The following is an 18557-nucleotide window of genomic DNA, read 5'->3' on the forward strand; positions in this document are numbered from 1 at the left end:
TCTCCTCACCCACCCTCTCCTCTCCTACCCTCTCCTCTCCTCACCCACCCTCTCCTCTCCTCTCCTCACCCACCCTCTCCTCACCCACCCTCTCCTCTCCTCACCCACCCTCTCCTCTCCTCACACACCCTCTCCTCTCCTCTCCTACCCTCTCCTCTCCTCACCCACCCTCTCCTCTCCTCTCCTCTCCTCTCCTCTCCTCTCCTCTCCTCTCCTCTCCTCTCCTCTCCTACCCTCTCCTACCCTCTCCTCTCCTCTCCTCTCCTCTCCTCTCCTCTCCTCTCCTCACACACCCTCTCCTCTCCTCTCCTCACCCACCCTCTCCTCTCCTCTCCTCTCCTCTCCTCTCCTCTCCTCTCCTCTCCTCTCCTCTCCTCTCCTCTCCTCTCCTCTCCTCTCCTCTCCTCTCCTCTCCTCTCCTCTCCTACCCTCTCCTCTCCTCTCCTCTCCTCTCCTCTCCTCTCCTCTCCTCTCCTCTCCTCTCCTCACCCACCCTCTCCTCTCCTCTCCTCACCCACCCTCTCCTCTCCTCTCCTCTCCTCTCCTCTCCTCTCCTCACCCACCCTCTCCTCTCCTCTCCTCTCCTCTCCTCTCCTCACCCACCCTCTCCTCTCCTCTCCTCACCCACCCTCTCCTCTCCTCTCCTCTCCTCTCCTCTCCTCTCCTCACCCACCCTCTCCTCTCCTCTCCTACCCTCTCCTCTCCTCTCCTCTCCTCACCCACTCTCTCCTCACCCACCCTCTCCTCTCCTACCCTCTCCTCTCCTCTCATCACCCACCCTCTCCTCTCCTCTCCTCTCCTCACCCACCCTCTCCTCTCCTCTCCTCTCCTCACCCACCCTCTCCTCTCCTCTCCTCTCCTCACCCACCCTCTCCTCTCCTCTCCTCTCCTCACCCACTCTCTCCTCTCCTACCCTCTCCTCGCCTATCCTCTCTACTCTCTCCTCTCCTTTCTTCTTCCCTCCTCACCTTTCCTCCATCCCCTCCTTGCAGGATGCAGCCATCTCCCTCCCTCTCCCTGGTGGTGGAGGTACAGGCAGTAGGGGGGGTGGATGTTTATGGCCAGGAGGTGCAGAGGCTGGTCTCCCGCGGCTGGGCACGGCTGGAGCTCTTTGACCAACACAACCAGGTCCATTCCATTGTCTAGTTGAGGACGTGTGTTAAGTGTTAATATGTTGACATATAGGAGGTACTGACCGCAAAGTCTGCAAACACAACCACATAACAGAAAACAAACAAACATATTCCACCCCAAACACCCTCCTAGCTCACCCCCACTAGCCCACCCCCTTAAAGGAACATGCCAACATTTTGGGAAATTAGCTTACCGTCTTCTCCAGAGAGAGACAAGAAGATAGATACCAGTTTCCTCTCTGTTCAGTAGAAAGCTATCTGGCTGCATGTTAGCCTAGCTTAGCACAATGAATGGAAGCAGACATGGCCGGTTAGCCTTCGGGAGAGGTGTTAGTTTGGCCATGTCTGCTTCCATCCATTCAACGCACAGAGATGATATTATTTTATTTTATCTGCAACACTACTATCACCAACATCTAAGAAGGGAGATCCCCCCTTGAATGGCCCTTCTAAGGTTTCTCTCCTCCACACTGCCTGTGGAGCTTTTTCCCCTATTGTTAGGTTTTAGTGAGTTTTTCCTTACCTTCGCGTGGGGTATGTCTGGGAGTGTTGCATTCTTTCATTTATTTGCATTCATCTAAAAATGTTTGGACCTTATGGTGTTCTTGTTCTGTTCTTGACTTATTGTTATGTTTTCTTCTTGACTTGTTTAAAGAAGACGTGTACGGCCCATGGGGACATTAACGTGTGTTGTCGGGCCCTATAAATACATTTGATTTGATTTGATTTGATTTAGATGAAACTGGTATCTATCGTCTCGTCTCTCTCTGGAGAAGACGGTAAGCTAACTTCCCAAAATGTTGGCGTGTTTCTTTTAAAACAGACACACACAAAGAAGAAAAGAAAAAGAAAGAAAGAAAGAGGAAAAAATAGAAGGAAAAAGGAGGGAGGGGGAAAGAGATGCTGAGTAGGGAGAAAAATAAAAGAGTGTTTAGCAGGGCTCTTGTCTTCAGGACACCCATACCGAGGCTGCCCACGTGGCTGAGGGAGGGAGGGCTGCAATCTGCTAATGAACTACAATCTCAAGACTGTAAACTTGATTTTCTCTCATTTAATAAAGAACATCATGTCTTCCAACCAGGGAGCTGGTGATGGTGAAATGAGTTGATGTACAGGCTAAACGAATTCTCAGCCCTATGAGCCTGGAAAATGCAATAACATCTAATTGGCTAAGTGTGCAAATTCAGAATGATTTCAGGAACTCAGAAAAATGGTGAGCAGGGTACATGGTTGCAGATCTGTTTCCAGGATGTCGGATAGGGTTTTAAACAAAGTGGCCCAAAATGATCAGAAATAAAACATATGGCTATGGTTACAGCTAGCTCTCCGGTTAGTCTGGAAAGTCTGACATTATTCTATAAATAATTGTACAAGCTAATAATATATGACAGCCTGTTCTTTCATTTCATATGTACAGTAATGTTTGTGAGTCAGCAGTCAAATTCTACCCCAATACTCACTGGCCCCATACCCAATACCGGTACCTTTGACTGGAAATGGTCTCCATTTTTTCCTCCCTCCAGGTTCAGAGTGGCCACTGGAGGGCGCCAGTTCGCTGCCTGCCTGTCAGGCCCTCCCTCAGCCCAGCTCAGCTCAACGCACTACCCCAGGTAGGGCCTCCTCCTGGTGGAAGAAAAACGTTATACGTCAGCTTACATATCTGTTATATTCATTATTCATATAAGTCTGTGTGTGGGTGGCTATAGACGGCGTCAGTGTATTTTTAACCGTAGTGTGGTAGTGAAAGGTTAACCTTCTGTAGTGTGGTAGTGAAAGGTTAACCTTCTGTAGTGTGGTAGTGAAAGGTTAACCTTCTGTAGTGTGGTAGTGAAAGGTTAACCTTCTGTAGTGTGGTAGTGAAAGGTTAACCTTCTGTAGTGTGGTAGTGAAAGGTTAACCTTCTGTAGTGTGGTAGTGAAAGGTTAACCTTCTGTAGTGTGGTAGTGAAAGGTTAACCTTCTGTAGCGTGGTAGTGAAAGGTTAACCTTCTGTAGTGTGGTAGTGAAAGGTTAACCTTCTGTAGTGTGGTAGTGAAAGGTTAACCTTCTGTAGTGTGGTAGTGAAAGGTTAACCTTCTGTAGTGTGGTAGTGAAAGGTTAACCCTTCTGTAGTGTGGTAGTGAAAGGTTAACCTTCTGTAGTGTGGTAGTGAAAGGTTAACCTTCTGTAGTGTGGTAGTGAAAGGGTTAACCTTCTGTAGTGTGGTAGTGAAAGGGTTAACCTTCTGTAGTGTGGTAGTGAAAGGTTAACCTTCTGTAGTGTGGTAGTGAAAGGTTAACCTTCTGTAGTGTGGTAGTGAAAGGGTTAACCTTCTGTAGTGTGGTAGTGAAAGGTTAACCTTCTGTAGTGTGGTAGTGAAAGGTTAACCTTCTGTAGTGTGGTAGTGAAAGGTTAACCTTCTGTAGTGTGGTAGTGAAAGGTTAACCTTCTGTAGTGTGGTAGTGAAAGGTTAACCTTCTGTAGTGTGGTAGTGAAAGGTTAACCTTCTGTAGTGTGGTAGTGAAAGGGTTAACCTTCTGTAGTGTGGTAGTGAAAGGGTTAACCTTCTGTAGTGTGGTAGTGAAAGGTTAACCTTCTGTAGTGTGGTAGTGAAAGGTTAACCTTCTGTAGTGTGGTAGTGAAAGGTTAACCTTCTGTAGTGTGGTAGTGAAAGGTTAACCTTCTGTAGTGTGGTAGTGAAGGGGTTAACCTTCTGTAGTGTGGTAGTGAAAGGTTAACCTTCTGTAGTGTGGTAGTGAAAGGTTAACCTTCTGTAGTGTGGTAGTGAAGGGGTTAACCTTCTGTAGTGTGGTAGTGAAAGGTTAACCTTCTGTAGTGTGGTAGTGAAAGGTTAACCTTCTGTAGTGTGGTAGTGAAAGGTTAACCTTCTGTAGTGTGGTAGTGAAAGGTTAACCTTCTGTAGTGTGGTAGTGAAAGGTTAACCTTCTGTAGTGTGGTAGTGAAAGGTTAACCTTCTGTAGTGTGGTAGTGAAAGGGTTAACCTTCTGTAGTGTGGTAGTGAAAGGTTAACCTTCTGTAGTGTGGGAGTGAAAGGTTAACCTTCTGTAGTGTGGTAGTGAAAGGTTAACCTTCTGTAGTGTGGTAGTGAAAGGGTTAACCTTCTGTAGTGTGGTAGTGAGACTGAGAGTCAGTGGTGGTTATTGAAATCATCTGGGGTGACACGCACCACGTGCACGCGCGCTCCTGGCGCGTGCGCGCGCTCCCGCGAATGCGCATTTAATGTCCCCTCGCTTGGGCACAGACTACAGACGGTGCCTAATTGCCTCTACGAATGGAATGTAACACATGTCATTCACAACAAGTTAGGTGTGAATGCATCCGAGAACGTATTTAACACACCTGACGACCGGCGCTATTGATATGCAAATAGCGAGTACTTATCATGGGGTGGCACGGAGTGCAACCCCGTCCCATGAAGAACGCATGCCTGCTGAGAGGGGTTACGTTGTAAAGTTTACTTTAGACCATCTATATTCAGGTAGAAATGTGAGGGGGATGAGGGGGCTGTTGCCTCACAGTAGTTTGGGGGGAAAGCGCAGTGTATGCCCACTGCTAAATATGAACAAATCATCCACTGATTATGTTTTTTTTTTTTAAACTTACATTTTTATTGAACACTCAGACATACAACACAACATATACAATAACATCAATAACACAACAGTACAATGATGTGGGCCCCTTGAGCTCGGCTGCGCTCATCCTCCCAGACCCCCGCAAGAGGAACCCCCCCCCCCCCCCCCCCTAGAAACCGGGCTCCCCCGCATCCCAGGTCCGTCCCACGCGGGGTCCAGCACTCAGCGACACGGGCATCTTGAATCTGATTGGGCCCGACCCAGTAGAGGGGCGAGGGGCAATACTCCCCCCCCACCGAGCCAAGCCCGCTACCTCCCATGCCACCAAGCCCCCCACCCCACGCACAACCAACCCACAACCCACGGGATCCCACTCTTCCGGGTCAAACCGCCTAAACGCTGACCCCCACCCCCCTGAGTTGAGCCCATTGGCGCCCCCCATATCTTAGGCCGCTGCGCCCGTAGCCGGGCCCCCATCGACACGGGTCCCTTGAATCAATTGGGCCAGGCCTAGTAGAGGAAAGGATAGGGGACTCCCTAGGGCTGGGCGATATGACGATATTATATAAATATCGGGTACAGTTCATTAACGATACACTTTTTCAACGTATCGTGGATATCGTGATGTTTTGCCCAAGAGGATTGTGTCGCGTCAATCTGTCCACACGTTACTCGTTCATATCTCAGCCTGTGCTGAGATATGCCCATTCCGCGGTCTGTTAATAAAGTTTTCAATCAGACAGATGTATGGAAAGGCTTTTATTATAACATTCGTTGTAGTAAAATCATTATGCCTCATTTAGTCATCCTGTGAAGCACTGGTCTCCTACTCGACGGCCGCGGGGAGCTAACGTTAGTAGCCTTGTTGATGTTCAGCACACGGGACATTCAGGAAGTCAAAAACTAATAACGCTTGCCGATTGGTGCTAAGAACAGCAGGGCGGGTGCAAGCGGTGTGACGTCATTGGCAGACTCGACTGTCAATCAAAATGATTATGTTTCCGTCAGAATGAATGAATGAAAACTGTATTAAAAGGTTGCAGAATGGGTACAATACAGTACAGGAGGATGAAGACCAGAAAAAGACTTTCGGCTTTTTTACATAAGGGTCCTCCATTTTCAATTCATCAAAACATTTAGAGACATTTCAGTAGTTTCATAAAAATGCTAAAATGCTATTTATTTATTGATTGATTGATTAAAAACTTTAACATATTGCAGAATGGGTACAGTACAGCTCAATACATACAATTGTTAAGGGGATGCAGACCAGAGAAAGACTTTAGTCTTGTTTACATCAGGGTCCCCCATTTTCAATTCATCATATTTCATATCTAAATCATATAATATCTCATATGCAATATATAATCTAATATATCTCATATGCAATATATAATCTAATAATCTAAATCCAATATAAAAATGCTAAATGCATGGGTATTTTATTTTGTCTTTAATGTTAGCTTGCAAACTCAAATACTGTCTTGGTAAGCCTCATAATGAATTGTTTGGGGTAAAAAAGAAAAACATCGTGATGTGTATCGTGTATCGCCGAAAGGTCAGAAAATATCGTGATATCATATTTAGGCCATATCGCCCAGCCCTAGGACTCCCCCCCACCGAGCCAAGCCCGCTATTCCCCATGCCCCCGAGAGCCCCACCCCACGCCCATCGGCCCCCCAACACTCAGGGCCCCGCCGGGCAAAGTCCAGCCTCTCTGATCCCCCTGTGAGAGACCCCTCCCTCCTCCCCGAGACACTGATTATGTTTGGTGGAATGAACTACCCACCCCAGTTAGGACAGCCGAAACCCGTCCAATCATTCGCCGTCGACTAAAGACGCACTTCTTCAACCATTATCTGAAATTTAAAAAATCTAACCCTAACTAACCTTACTGTCATGCACTTGTCCTAATAAACTAACCTACACTGTAGCACTCAACACTTTGATGAACATTGTTACTCAGCTGATAGAGTTGTGCCCTTCCTGATGACTTGTCGTACAGAACTTGTAAGTCGCTTTGGATAAAAGCGTCAGCTAAATGACTAAATGTAAATGTGAATGTAATATTCAACCTGAATACCACTGAAGTGGCTAATCCTTCATAAATTTCCATTTAGCCACTGGAGTTAGTTGCAGATTTGGCCGACGCGCATTCATCATAAAGCACTCAGAGAGGATGTAAGTAGATTGACATTTATTAAACATAAACTCCGGTTGACTTTGCTAAACTAAATAAAGGGATCTTGACAAAGTAAATGATATAATTGGTCTGGCTTGATGCGGTCGAAAAACTATTGCACACCAAACGCCACTGTCTAACTCAGCTGTCAGACAGTTCATTCACTGATTTGAAGCCTCCCAAAGGGGGGGGGGTGCATCTATGAGTGAATCTATGCCACGCCCCCACAGTCATCAACAGATAAGTGTCCAGGTAATATCTATTTCAAGATTAATTTAAATCATACAGGTAAATACAATTTCATATGAATTATTAATATAATCCATAAATCAAAACATATGTTATGTTACATGTTTCCCATTAAACTCAAATTGGGTCAATATGGCTCCAACATACCGGCCCCTAATTGGAGACTCTATAGCAAAAACAATTATAGTTATCAATAACATTAAATGGAGCCAGAGTGCACACGTAAAAATATAAACATGAAATACCAGAAAGCAATTCATTACATTAGTAATGTTCAATACAGTCATTATCTTTTCTAATTCCATAATGTTCAAAATGTATCCCCCCCAGTCCCAAAATCCATACCAGTCCATCTTCATCATGCCCCAACTTAACCACCACCCACCACCCACAAAGTCCCAGTGGCATAAGTGTTCTTGATGGTATGACAACCACGATATACCAGCCATTGGATAGGGCAAAGTCCCATGGGAGTAGATGTGGTGTAGGATAGAACAGTTCATCTGTGTAAAGAAGTGCAAGAGGGTAGTGTGTGTGCAGTGGCATGGGCAAAGTGGGCAGGGGGCAGGGGAAATTTAACATTTTCAGCTCAATCATCGGCTTCCAGCAGCAAGCAGAGCTTATCGATGGGCCTTTGGAGTGTGTTTATCTTGGTTCGAACTAACACACTCCTAACATGCCCTTTAGAGTCCGGCAAGGTCTTGACCACACAGGCTAGGGGCCATGAATTCCTTGGTGCAGTTTCGTCTACTATGACGACTACATCATTGACATTGAAGTTCTTTCTTGTCTTGAACCACTTTTGTCTTTGTTGCATGAGTGATAAATATTCTTTGGTCCACCTTCTCCAGAATAGGTCTGCAAGGTATTGCACCTGTTTCCATCTCCTTCTGGCATAGAGTTCATCTTTATGAAAGAGTCCAGGTGGCAAGAGGGGTTTGGTTTTTAACTGTAGAAGGTGGTTTGGCGTTAAGGGCTCTAGATCATTTGGATCCGTTGATACAGTCGTGATGGGTCTATCGTTGAGGATGGATTCGACCTCACATAGAGCAGTCTGTAGCACATCGTCATCCATCGTTTGCTGCTTTAGGACTGAGAAGAGTACCTTTTTCACCAGCCTGATTAGTCTTTCCCACACTCCTCCAAAGTGGGCTCCGGAAGGCGGATTGAATAACCACCTGACTTGATTGGTCAGGAGTGCATCCTGAATTCTTTGGTGATTTAGCTGAATCAAAGCAGCTTCCAGTTCTTTCTGAGCACTCACAAAGTTGGTACCACGATCTGTTCGAATGGTCAGTACCGATCCTCTCGGACATAAAAATCGCCGTATGGCGTTGATGCAGGAGTCTGTGTCCAAAGTGCTTGCCACTTCCAGGTGAACTGCTCGACTGACGAGGCAAGTAAATATTACTCCCCATCGTTTCACATGTGCTCGACCTCTCTTAACTTCTATGGGTCCAAAATAATCGATGCCCACGTGAGTGAAGGGTGGGAGATCCGGAGCAACACGATCCTCTGGCAAGTCAGCCATCTTTTGCTCTCCAACTCTTGCTTGTATGCGTCTGCAAAATACACATGATTTTATGATCTTTCTTGCTGAAGAGTTTGCAGATGGTAGCCAGAATTTCTGACCGAGCCTGGAGAGCATGTGGTTTCGTCCAGAGTGCCCAACCTGCTGGTGGATATCCTGCAAGATCAATTTGGATACATGAGAGTCTCTGGGCAGTATGATTGGGTTTTTCAAACTCACTGACATAGCCGTTTTACTTAGCCGCCCTCCAATCCTTAGGATGCCTTCATCCATGATCGGATCCAATTTGCGTATGGAGCTGTCCACTTTGACTAGTTTGTCCTTTTTCAGAAGAGTGAGTTCTGAATCAAAGTAGCGCTCTTGTTCATAGCGGATGATTGACTTCTCTGCTTCATACAAGTCCTCCACAGATAAGCCTTGTTGCTCGTCTTTAAGTTTGAAGGAGCAAGTCACACGAACCTTGGCCTTCTGACTTTGAAGCAGTAAGAGTTTTTTAAGTTTCAGCCACCAGCCCACAGCTCTTTGAAGTTTCTTCCATGAAGAGTAGTATTCAATTAGCTTGCTAGTAGCGCTGTTGTCCATGTTCAAGCAATTTACAGTGATGTCCTTTTTTACCTCTGGGTCACTTGGGGGGATGTGGCCAAGATCCTCAGGAAATTCAGGCCATTCCGCTTTCTCCTTTGACAGGAAGTCGGGGCCATACAACCATCTGGTAGAATTCAGAAATGATTCCATGTGCAATCCACGTGAGGCGTCGTCTGCCGGATTGTCCTTGGAACATACATGTCTCCATTGATTTTTGTGAGACAGGTTGTGGATCACTGCAATCCTATTTGCAACGTACGTGTGGAATCGTTTTGTTTGGTTGAAAATGTATTTCAGTACCGATGTACTGTCTGTCCAGAATGTAGAATTCTCCAGTTCCATATGTAGCTCCCTTTGTAACATTCTGTCTGCTTTCACAGCAAGCGTTGCAGCTGCAAGCTCAAGCCTTGGAATGGTGATTTGTTTTAGTGGAGTTACTCTGGCTTTGCCAAATACAAAAGGTAACATGGACATCTCCCATGTTATTTGTGAGTCTGAGGTAGCTTGCTGCCCCAATTCCTGACTCACTCGCGTCACAGAAGTGATGCAGCTCAGCAGTCCTTACAAGTCCAAAATGTTCAGGCCTTAAGCATCTGTCCACCTCGAATCTGCTGAGTTGATCTAGCTCTGTAATCCATCTTTGCCAGGGCTTTGATAGTTCCTCAGGAATGATGTCATCCCATCCACACTTTCCAATGCAAAGCTTCTATAGAATCTGCTTGGCTTTGAGGATAAGGGGAGAAAGGAAACCCAGAGGATCGTATATGGAACTGACTATGGAGAGAATGGTTCGTCTAGTAGGAGCTCTGTTTTTGACAGAAACCATGAAGTTGAAAGTGTCTCTGTGGATGTTCCATTGGATACCTAGTACCCTTTCCAGCGGTGGCTTTTCTCTATCCAAGTCAAGTTGTTGCACTAGCTTGGCTCTGTGACTTTCAGGAACTGTTGTCAGTACTTCCTGGCTGTTGCTCACCCATTTGGTTAGGGTAAAGCCCCCTAGGGTGCATACTTCCCTAAAGTCCTTTATCAGTTTGATTGCTTGCCTTGGGGAGTCCACAGACTTGAGGCAATCATCTACATAGAAGCCATGCTTGATTGTATCAAGTACCTCCATGCTGTATTTCTCTGAGTTGTCATTTCTGGTTTGCTGCAAGGCAAAGTTGGCGATACTTGGAGATGACACCGCCCCAAAGAGATGAACACTCATGCGGTACACTTCCAGCGGCTTAGTAACATCTCCTTCTGGCCACCATAAGAATCTCAGGAAGTCTCTGTGCTCTTCATGTACTTGTACTTGGTAGTACATGGATTCAATGTCTGCCATTATTGCAGCACGCCTAGAAGCGGGTTAGCCAAATCTGGACCTTGGAGAAGTTCTGTATTGAGAGATCGGCCTTCGTATGACAAGGAACAGTCAAAGACAACTCTGAGTTTTTTCTTCTGTTTGTGGTAAACCCCGTGATGAGGTATATACCACACATGGCCGTCGTGCCTTTGGAGCTGCTCTTGCGGCACCTTTTCTGCATGCCCTTTAGCCAGTACCTTCTCCATAAAGGCCTTGTACTCTGCAGCATAAGCAGAATCTCTTTTGAACCTTTTGGCTAGGTTCACTGTGCGTTGCGCTGCCATTCGATAGTTGTCAGGCAGGACAACATCCTTGTCTCGAAAAGGCAAAGGTAAGTTGTAGTGACCGTTTTTAAAAACAGAATTTGTTGCCAGGTCCATGAACCTCCTGTCCTCACATGACATCTCCCTTTTTTCTTCATGCTCCTTTTCAGGGAAGTCCTGGTTGTACTGCTTGATCAGCATATCCTTCAGATCTTCCATTGAGGTGCGATTAACTGACACTGACTTCGTTCCAGATTCCTCCATAGCAGAACAAGAGTTGAGCGGGCCATTGACCACCCATCCTAGCTGTGTCTTGACTGCATACGGTCCGTTTCCTTGACTATTTATTATTTGCCAGGGTTCCATGGCTTTCGGAACGTCCATTCCTATTAGGATTTCAATGTCAGCCTCGATCTCATTTAATTGGATTCCACTGAGATAAGGCCAACTCTTCAGATCAGACTGGGTGAGTAGGTTTTCCTTTGAAACAGGAATCTTTGCTTGGGTGTATACTTTAGGCAAGTCAATCCATGCATCACCCTCTAAATTGCCTACCTCAAGTCCTTTGAGCTCATAGCTCTTGACAGGTCTTTCCTGTCCCATTGTTCGTAGAAGAATTTGGGTCCTGCGTCCTTTGGCCTTCAGCCGATTCATGAGGTTTTCGGTGCAAAATGTAGCTGAGCTTCCTGGGTCAAGAAAAGCATAGGTTAAAATAGTCTTGTTGCCTTTAGCTACTTTTACCTGAACCGGCACAATTGTTAGTGCGCATTCCTTTCCGGCCCCTGTTCCTTGATCTGCTGAGACTAATGCACTGTTGATTCTTGTTCCATTAGAATCTGTGGGAATCAGGTGTTGTGCAGTTTCCTGCTTTGAGCCTTTGCCATCAATATGCAGCAATGTTGGATGTGTTCTCTGACATATCTGGCAATCTAGTTTCCTTTTGCACTCTTTGCTCATGTGACCCTTCTTTAAGCATCCAAAGCAGTGGCCATTCCTTTTTAGATGTTCCACTTTCTTCTCATGTGGCTCCGATTTAAACCGCAAACAATCCAATATTGCATGTTTGCCTTTGCAGAGACTGCATAGGGCCGGAATAGCAACCTGAGTGCTTATGTGTTGCTGTACTTTGGCCGTTTGTGGTTTGGTACTGCACTCTCCAGCTGCTGCTGCTACGGTGGTAACAAAGCTACTGCCCCTTTTCTGTGCTCTCAAGTCGAATGTTTTGCTCTTTGAGATTAAGCTTTTAATCGGAGTTGGGTCTTTAATGTCTCCAAACACAGGGTGCAGTAAGATGTTAGCCTGTGCTTCCATAAATTCCACCAGATGTATGAATCGAGCTCTTATGTTTGTTTTTTGAAACTTTTCATAAGCTTTAGTCCGCCATCGTTCTCGGAGCTTGTATGGGAGCTTGGATACTATCAGCCTTAAATTGGATGTCACATCCAGTTCATCCATGTACTCCAAGTCTTGCATAGCATTGCAACATCCCCTCAGGTATAAGGCATATGAATGAAGTGATTTTCCATCATCTGCTTTAACAGCGGTCCAATTAAGTGCTTTATCCAGGTAAGCATTTGCGATCTTCATCTCGTCACCAAAATGTATCTTTAATTGTCGCATAGCCTCTGGATATCCTTTTTTCCCATTCATGTGCATGCAGCTGCTCACTATGGCTCTGGCTGGACCTGATGTGAATTGTTCAAGAAAGTAGAGCCTATCCTGGAAACAACTAGTCTTGTCCTCAATTGCATGTTTAAAAGCCAGCATGAAAGACTGGTAAAATAGCAGATTTCCGTCAAACACTGGGACCTCTCTTTTGGGAAGTAGGGAGAGATTTTGCTGCCTGATCATTAAATCAGCTATTTCATTTTGTTTTTGTACCATTGCACTGAGATCTCCATGAGAGACATTACTGATATCATGCTCTTCCAGCTGTGGAATAGATGCATTTGTGGCTCCATGAGAACTACTGCTGATGTGTTCCACTGCCCTCTGCAATGGGGTCTTAGGTATTGCAGTTAATTGAATGAATTCCATTGAAGTGTCAGTATTAAGTGTAGATTCCACCTTTTGTGCAGGTTCCACAGTTCCATCATCATAATATTGATTCATAGCATCCATCTGTGATCCAGGCTCATCATTGCTTAGAAGGACTTTAATCCTGGCATCTGCTGCTGCAATTTGTGCGTCCAGCTCAATTTTTTCCATTTTTGATTTGATCATTGTTTCTTCCATTGCTGCCTTTGATTTGATCGTCATTTCATCCATTGCTGCCTTTGATTTGATCATCGTTTCTTCCAGTTTTAAAGTATGTATGTCCTTTAAAGCAGCAGACCTGGCTTGCAGTGATGCCTTTTCAGCGGCTGCCAGTTTAGCTGCAGAAGATACCTTAGAGGATGCTCTAGAATATTTTGATGTTTTGGTTTTTGAAGATTTAGATGAGTGGGAGGTTTTGGCTGTTGATGATGCTTTTACAAAGGAGACGCTGTCCTGTGGACAAACATTGGCTTGGTCATGTTGTTCAATGCGCCATGCTTGAACTTCCTTTAAAAAGTTTGTGAAATTCATATTTTTGGGTTCATACCACTCCACTTGATCTTTCACCTTTCCTTCATCTGATAGCAGCTGTTGCACCTGCTGATGTACCTGGTCAAATTCATCAACAACTTGGTTAAACACCTCCACATGTATATTGATAGACTCCACATTTCCACCGTCTACAAGCAGTGTTTTAGTTTCATTTAATCTCCTTGTGCATGCTGCAAGTTTGGCTTTGCGAGTTGCAATCAGAGTCTTTAGGAGAGCCTCTGCCTCCTCTGCGGTTGCAGGTGAGCTGGTAGACATGATTATAACTTTGACACTTGGCACTTTTTATACACAAATTGTTTATCCACGAGTTGCCATCATAGCCTTTGACGTCATTTTAAATAATAGCCTGTCCATTGGCTTCTTAATCCTCTTCTATATGTGTTGCATTTAGACACTGCCTTTAATACATATGATGCGCCGTTTTGCATGATTCCATTCAAACACATAATTGTTCCATAGCGCGAAAATGCGCTTCCAACAATGGACTTCAGCGTTGTCAACCGCTGTGAACTGCGTTGCACTTGTATACACAGACGTTGCCTTAAATACTTATTATGCGCAGTTACATGTTTCCATTCAAACCCACAATTATGTGGTCTTTAGCGCGCAAATGCGCTTCCAGTTATGGATTTCACCGTTGTGAAATGCGTTGCATAACAGTGTCTGGCTTCGCCCTACGTGAAGTAAAGCACAAGCGCATTCATTCATAAATCCATTGCTTGGGTTTGTTTACTCACGACCGCCCTTCATGTGATAGTTGCTGGTCGCGTCATCCTCTGTCCACATCAAACAAGCAGCGAGCCTTCATTCACAACCGAGGTTCCATCCAGTAGCTGGTCGCGTCCTGGGTCCAAGTTTCCTCGTTTATCTTGAAGTCCAGCTCGCTCGTCATTGCTTGAGTTTTTCGACTATGAAGTGGCTAATCCTTCATAAATTTCCATTTAGCCACTGGAGTTAGTTGCAGATTTGGCCGATGCGCATTCATCATAAAGCACTCAGAGAGGATGTAAGTAGATTGACATTTATTAAACATAAACTCCGGTTGACTTTGCTAAACTAAATAAAATAATATCGAACAGGATCTTGACAAAGTAAATGATATAATTGGTCTGGCTTGATGTGGTCGAAAAACTATTGCACACCAAACGCCACTGTCTAACTCAGCTGTCAGACAGTTCATTCACTGATTTGAAGCCTCCCAAAGGGGGGGGGGGGGTGCATCTATGAATGAATCTATGCCACGCCCCCACAGTCATCAACAGATAAGTGTCCAGGTAATATCTATTTCAAGATTAATTTAAATCATACAGGTAAATACAATTTCATATGAATTATTAATATAATCCATAAATCAAAATATATGTTATGTTACATGTTTCCCATTAAACTCAAATTGGGTCAATATGGCTCCAACAACCACAGGTGTTGTGATGTATGACAAGCATTTATATGGATGGATTAGTGTAGGTGCATGATTGATTGATTGATTGATTGATTGATTGATTGATTGATTGATTGATTGATTGAAAACTTTATTAACAGATTGCAGAATGGGTACAGTACAGTACGGCTCAATACATACAATTGTTAAGGGGATGCAGACCAGAGAAAGACTTTCGTCTTGTTTACATCAGGGTCCCCCATTTTCAATTCATCGTAACATATATGACATACATGACATACAGATAGACAGTACTGCTACATCTATACATTTATGACATACCAGATTTGCAAATACAGTACTGTTTGTGATACACAAAGAGTCCAGAAAAGAGAGTACATTTTGACGTAGAAACTGTATGTAGCAGGGTGGATTATCCCTGCTTTATGGGAGTGGTTGTACACAGCCACCTGGTAGCGGGATGCAGTAGAGTTTAATCTATCTGAACCCCCGTCTTTGGGCCCGGAAGGGTGGGTGGGGGACACTGTACATTGGAATATTGACAAAGCCATACTTGGTCATTTACTGTACATTGGAGGGGGTTGGGTTAGGACATTTGCAGGGGCCAGTTTCGAATTGCAGTCTCCCGTAGGTGTTCTTTGAGAGTGTTTTTGAAAGTGGGTAGTGATTCACATTCCTTTACAGCTTTAGGCAGGGCGTTCCACATTGATGTGGCATAATTGCGAAACGTGTTTAGTCCCTTGTTTGAGCCGAATCTGGGTTTAACATGATTTGTGGAGCTCCCTCTGGTGTTGTGATCGTGGTATTCACTGACCTTTGGGAAGTATTTTGACATGTACATGGGTACCTTGGTCGTGTAGTGTATCTTGTAGACCAGGCCCATTGCGGATCAGGCCTACTGCACGTGGTTATATCCAAGCTGAATGTCACAGCAAAACCAAGTCTGCCTCATGACCATTGCATCGCTGATTATGTAATGTGATAGGACAAGCATTGTATGGGGTATTCTGCGATATTGTGTCATATCATCTGTTGTACTATTGGATGGGAAAATAAAACAGCCGTCCCTCCCGTTACCACACCCTCCCTCACCCCCCGTTACCACGCCCTCCCTCACCCCCCGCCCTCCTGTTACCACACCCTCCCTCACCCCCCGCCCTCCCGTTACCACACCCTCCCTCACCCCCCGCCCTCCCGTTACCACACCCTCCCTCACCCCCCGCCCTCCTGTTACCACACCCTCCCTCACCCCCCGCCCTCCCGTTACCACACCCTCCCTCACCCCCCGCCCTCCCGTTACCACACCCTCCCTCACCCCCCGCCCTCCCGTTACCACACCCTCCCTCACCCCCCGCCCTCCCGTTACCACACCCTCCCTCACCCCCCGCCCTCCCGTTACCACACCCTCCCTCACCCCCCGCCCTCCCGTTACCACACCCTCCCTCACCCCCCGCTCAGATCAAAGCTGCTCCTTCCATGTCTGGTAGAGTATACTTCACATGGGTTCATATTATACCTCCAGAATACCTGTGTATAGTAATCATTATAGTAATCATCTAGTGCTACCAACTCCACATGATGGCAACTAAGTTTAGTAATGAAGTGAAATGACAATCATGACACAACAAATGGAAGGAATAGTAAAAGCCTATGGTGTGTGCATGTGTGTGCGTGTGTGTATCATGTGTGTGTGTGTGTGTGTGTGTGTGTGTGTGTGTGCATGTGTGTGTGTGTATGTGTATGTGTCTGTGTGTGTGTCTCTCTGTGCGTGTGTGTGTGTGTCTCTCTGAGTGTGTGTGTGTGTGTATGTGCATGTGTCTGTGTGTGTCTCTCTGTGCGTGTGTGTGTGTGTGTCTCTCTGAGCGTGTGTGTGTGTGTGTGTGTGTGTGTGTGTGTGTGTGTGTGTGTGTGTGTGTGTGTGTGTGTGTGTGTGTGTGTGTGTGTGTGTGTGTGTGTGTGTGTGTGTGTGTGTGTGTGTGTGTGTGTGTGTGTGTGTGTGTGTGTGTGTGTGATCTCTAGGTGGGCACCATGGAATTATGTGTGCGACTGGTCAATGCTCGCGATGGGGATATTCAGACCCTGGCAGAGCCTGTCCCCAGGAGCCAGTATAAGTACCCTGCTGTGGTTAGTAACATAGTAACAATAACATTCATAACCTGTCCTCTATTGTCAGACTGTCCAACAGCACCAGACAGTATGGTGTGGTGCCAATCTCATTCCGTGGGTAAATCCGTTCCTACCCTTTAAATTAATGTGATAATTAATTAATTAATTGATTAATTAATTAACAAAATAATAACGCTGTATCTGCTAAAAGGTTATTTCATAAAGTCCTCAAGATAGCTTAAAACGTTGTATTCCATATTATTTACTTTCATGTCAGCAATCATTTTGTAAGTATTTATTCTTAATTAATACATTTGTTAATACATTTATTAATTTATTAATACATGTATTTATTTATTTATTCTTTGAACAAAATGATATCTCATAATAGATACGTCAAATGTTAAGCTGTGTCTCTCTTCTCCAGGTGCCCACTCAGCCGGTAATTCTCCAAGGAAACCCTAACCCAACCCTACAGCCCACAACAGCCAATCAGCTCCTCTCTCTCCTGCCTGACGCTGACCACGAGGACCCTCCCCCCACAGAGGGGACCAGTCATCGATGACAAAGAAGAGGCCCAGTCTAGAACAACTCCAAAAACCTTAGGAGTCTCATAGAACTATATTCCTCTACATTCAACACAGGGACGATAATGGGTGTGTGAATTGTTGTTTATGCTCAAATTGTCCTTAAAATGTAGTTACTGAGGCAGTTACCGAGGCAGTTACCAAGGTAGTTACCAAGGTAGTTAAGACGAGGTAGATGTATTTAATAATTGGTGGTAATTGGGATGTCCCGCGATGATGTCGGGGAGTTCGCGACCCTCTCTGCGCCACCCCTATCTCCCTGTCTCCGGCTGTCCCTGAGCAACGACCGGAGTGTTGAACGTCCCGTGATTAAGACGGGGAGGACGTGACCCTCTTTGCGCCGCCCCTGTGCCTCAAATAGATCCGCTATCAACTCTATCTTTAATCTTTCAAAATGTTCAGTTGCTATCGCTATTAGCTCTTTCTTTAATCTTTCAAAATGTACAGTTGCTATTGCATGCACTCATCTGTGTTTCACTACACACATGAGTGCATGCTTACCAACTGTCCGTCTGCAACACTACTATCACCGACATCTAAGAAGGGAGATCCCCCCTTGAACGGCCCTTCTAAGGTTTCTCTCCTCCACACTGCCTGTGGAGCTTTTTTCCCTATTGTTAGGTTTTAGTGAGTTTTTCCTTACCTTCGCGTGGGGTATGTCTGGGAGTGCTTGCATTCTTTCATTTATTTGCATTCATCTAAAAATGTTTGGACCTTATGGTGTTCTTGTTCTGTTCTTGACTTACTGTTATGTTTTCTTCTTGACTTGTTTAAAGAAGACCTGTACGGCCCATGGGGACATTAACGTGTGTTGTCGGGCCCTATAAATAAATTTGATTTGATTTGATTTGAATGAGAGACCTGCCATCCCCATTCATCCTAGAGCTTTGATTCTCTGCTCGAACTCAGAACTTCAGCCGGGTTCTGCTGTGGTTCAGGCCTGAGTCTAGCTGCGATAGAATGAGCCCGGGCTGGCTCGGGGCGTGCTCCATACTTCAGCTTTGATTCTCT

The 18557-nt window shown here is 45.4% G+C and overlaps 1 protein-coding gene across 1 annotated transcript in view; it reads left to right on the forward strand.

The window, feature by feature from the left end:
- The window catches only part of ccdc17 (coiled-coil domain containing 17), a gene marked incomplete at both ends in the record, with an annotated part of 59643 nt that extends 42119 nt beyond the window's left edge, over nt 1–17524 (forward strand). The window contains 4 exons of the mRNA XM_084336777.1: nt 993–1128; nt 2657–2743; nt 16873–16977; nt 17387–17524. Of these exons, the coding sequence (XP_084192903.1) occupies nt 993–1128; nt 2657–2743; nt 16873–16977; nt 17387–17524 (466 nt within the window). The remainder of the gene's footprint in view (nt 1–992; nt 1129–2656; nt 2744–16872; nt 16978–17386) is intronic.
- Between the last annotated feature and the right edge of the window lie 1033 nt (nt 17525–18557).

The sequence above is a fragment of the Notolepis coatsorum genome (genome assembly GCF_963971535.1).
Source record: "Notolepis coatsorum genome assembly, chromosome: 19".
Taxonomy (NCBI): Eukaryota; Metazoa; Chordata; class Actinopteri; order Aulopiformes; family Paralepididae; genus Notolepis; species Notolepis coatsorum.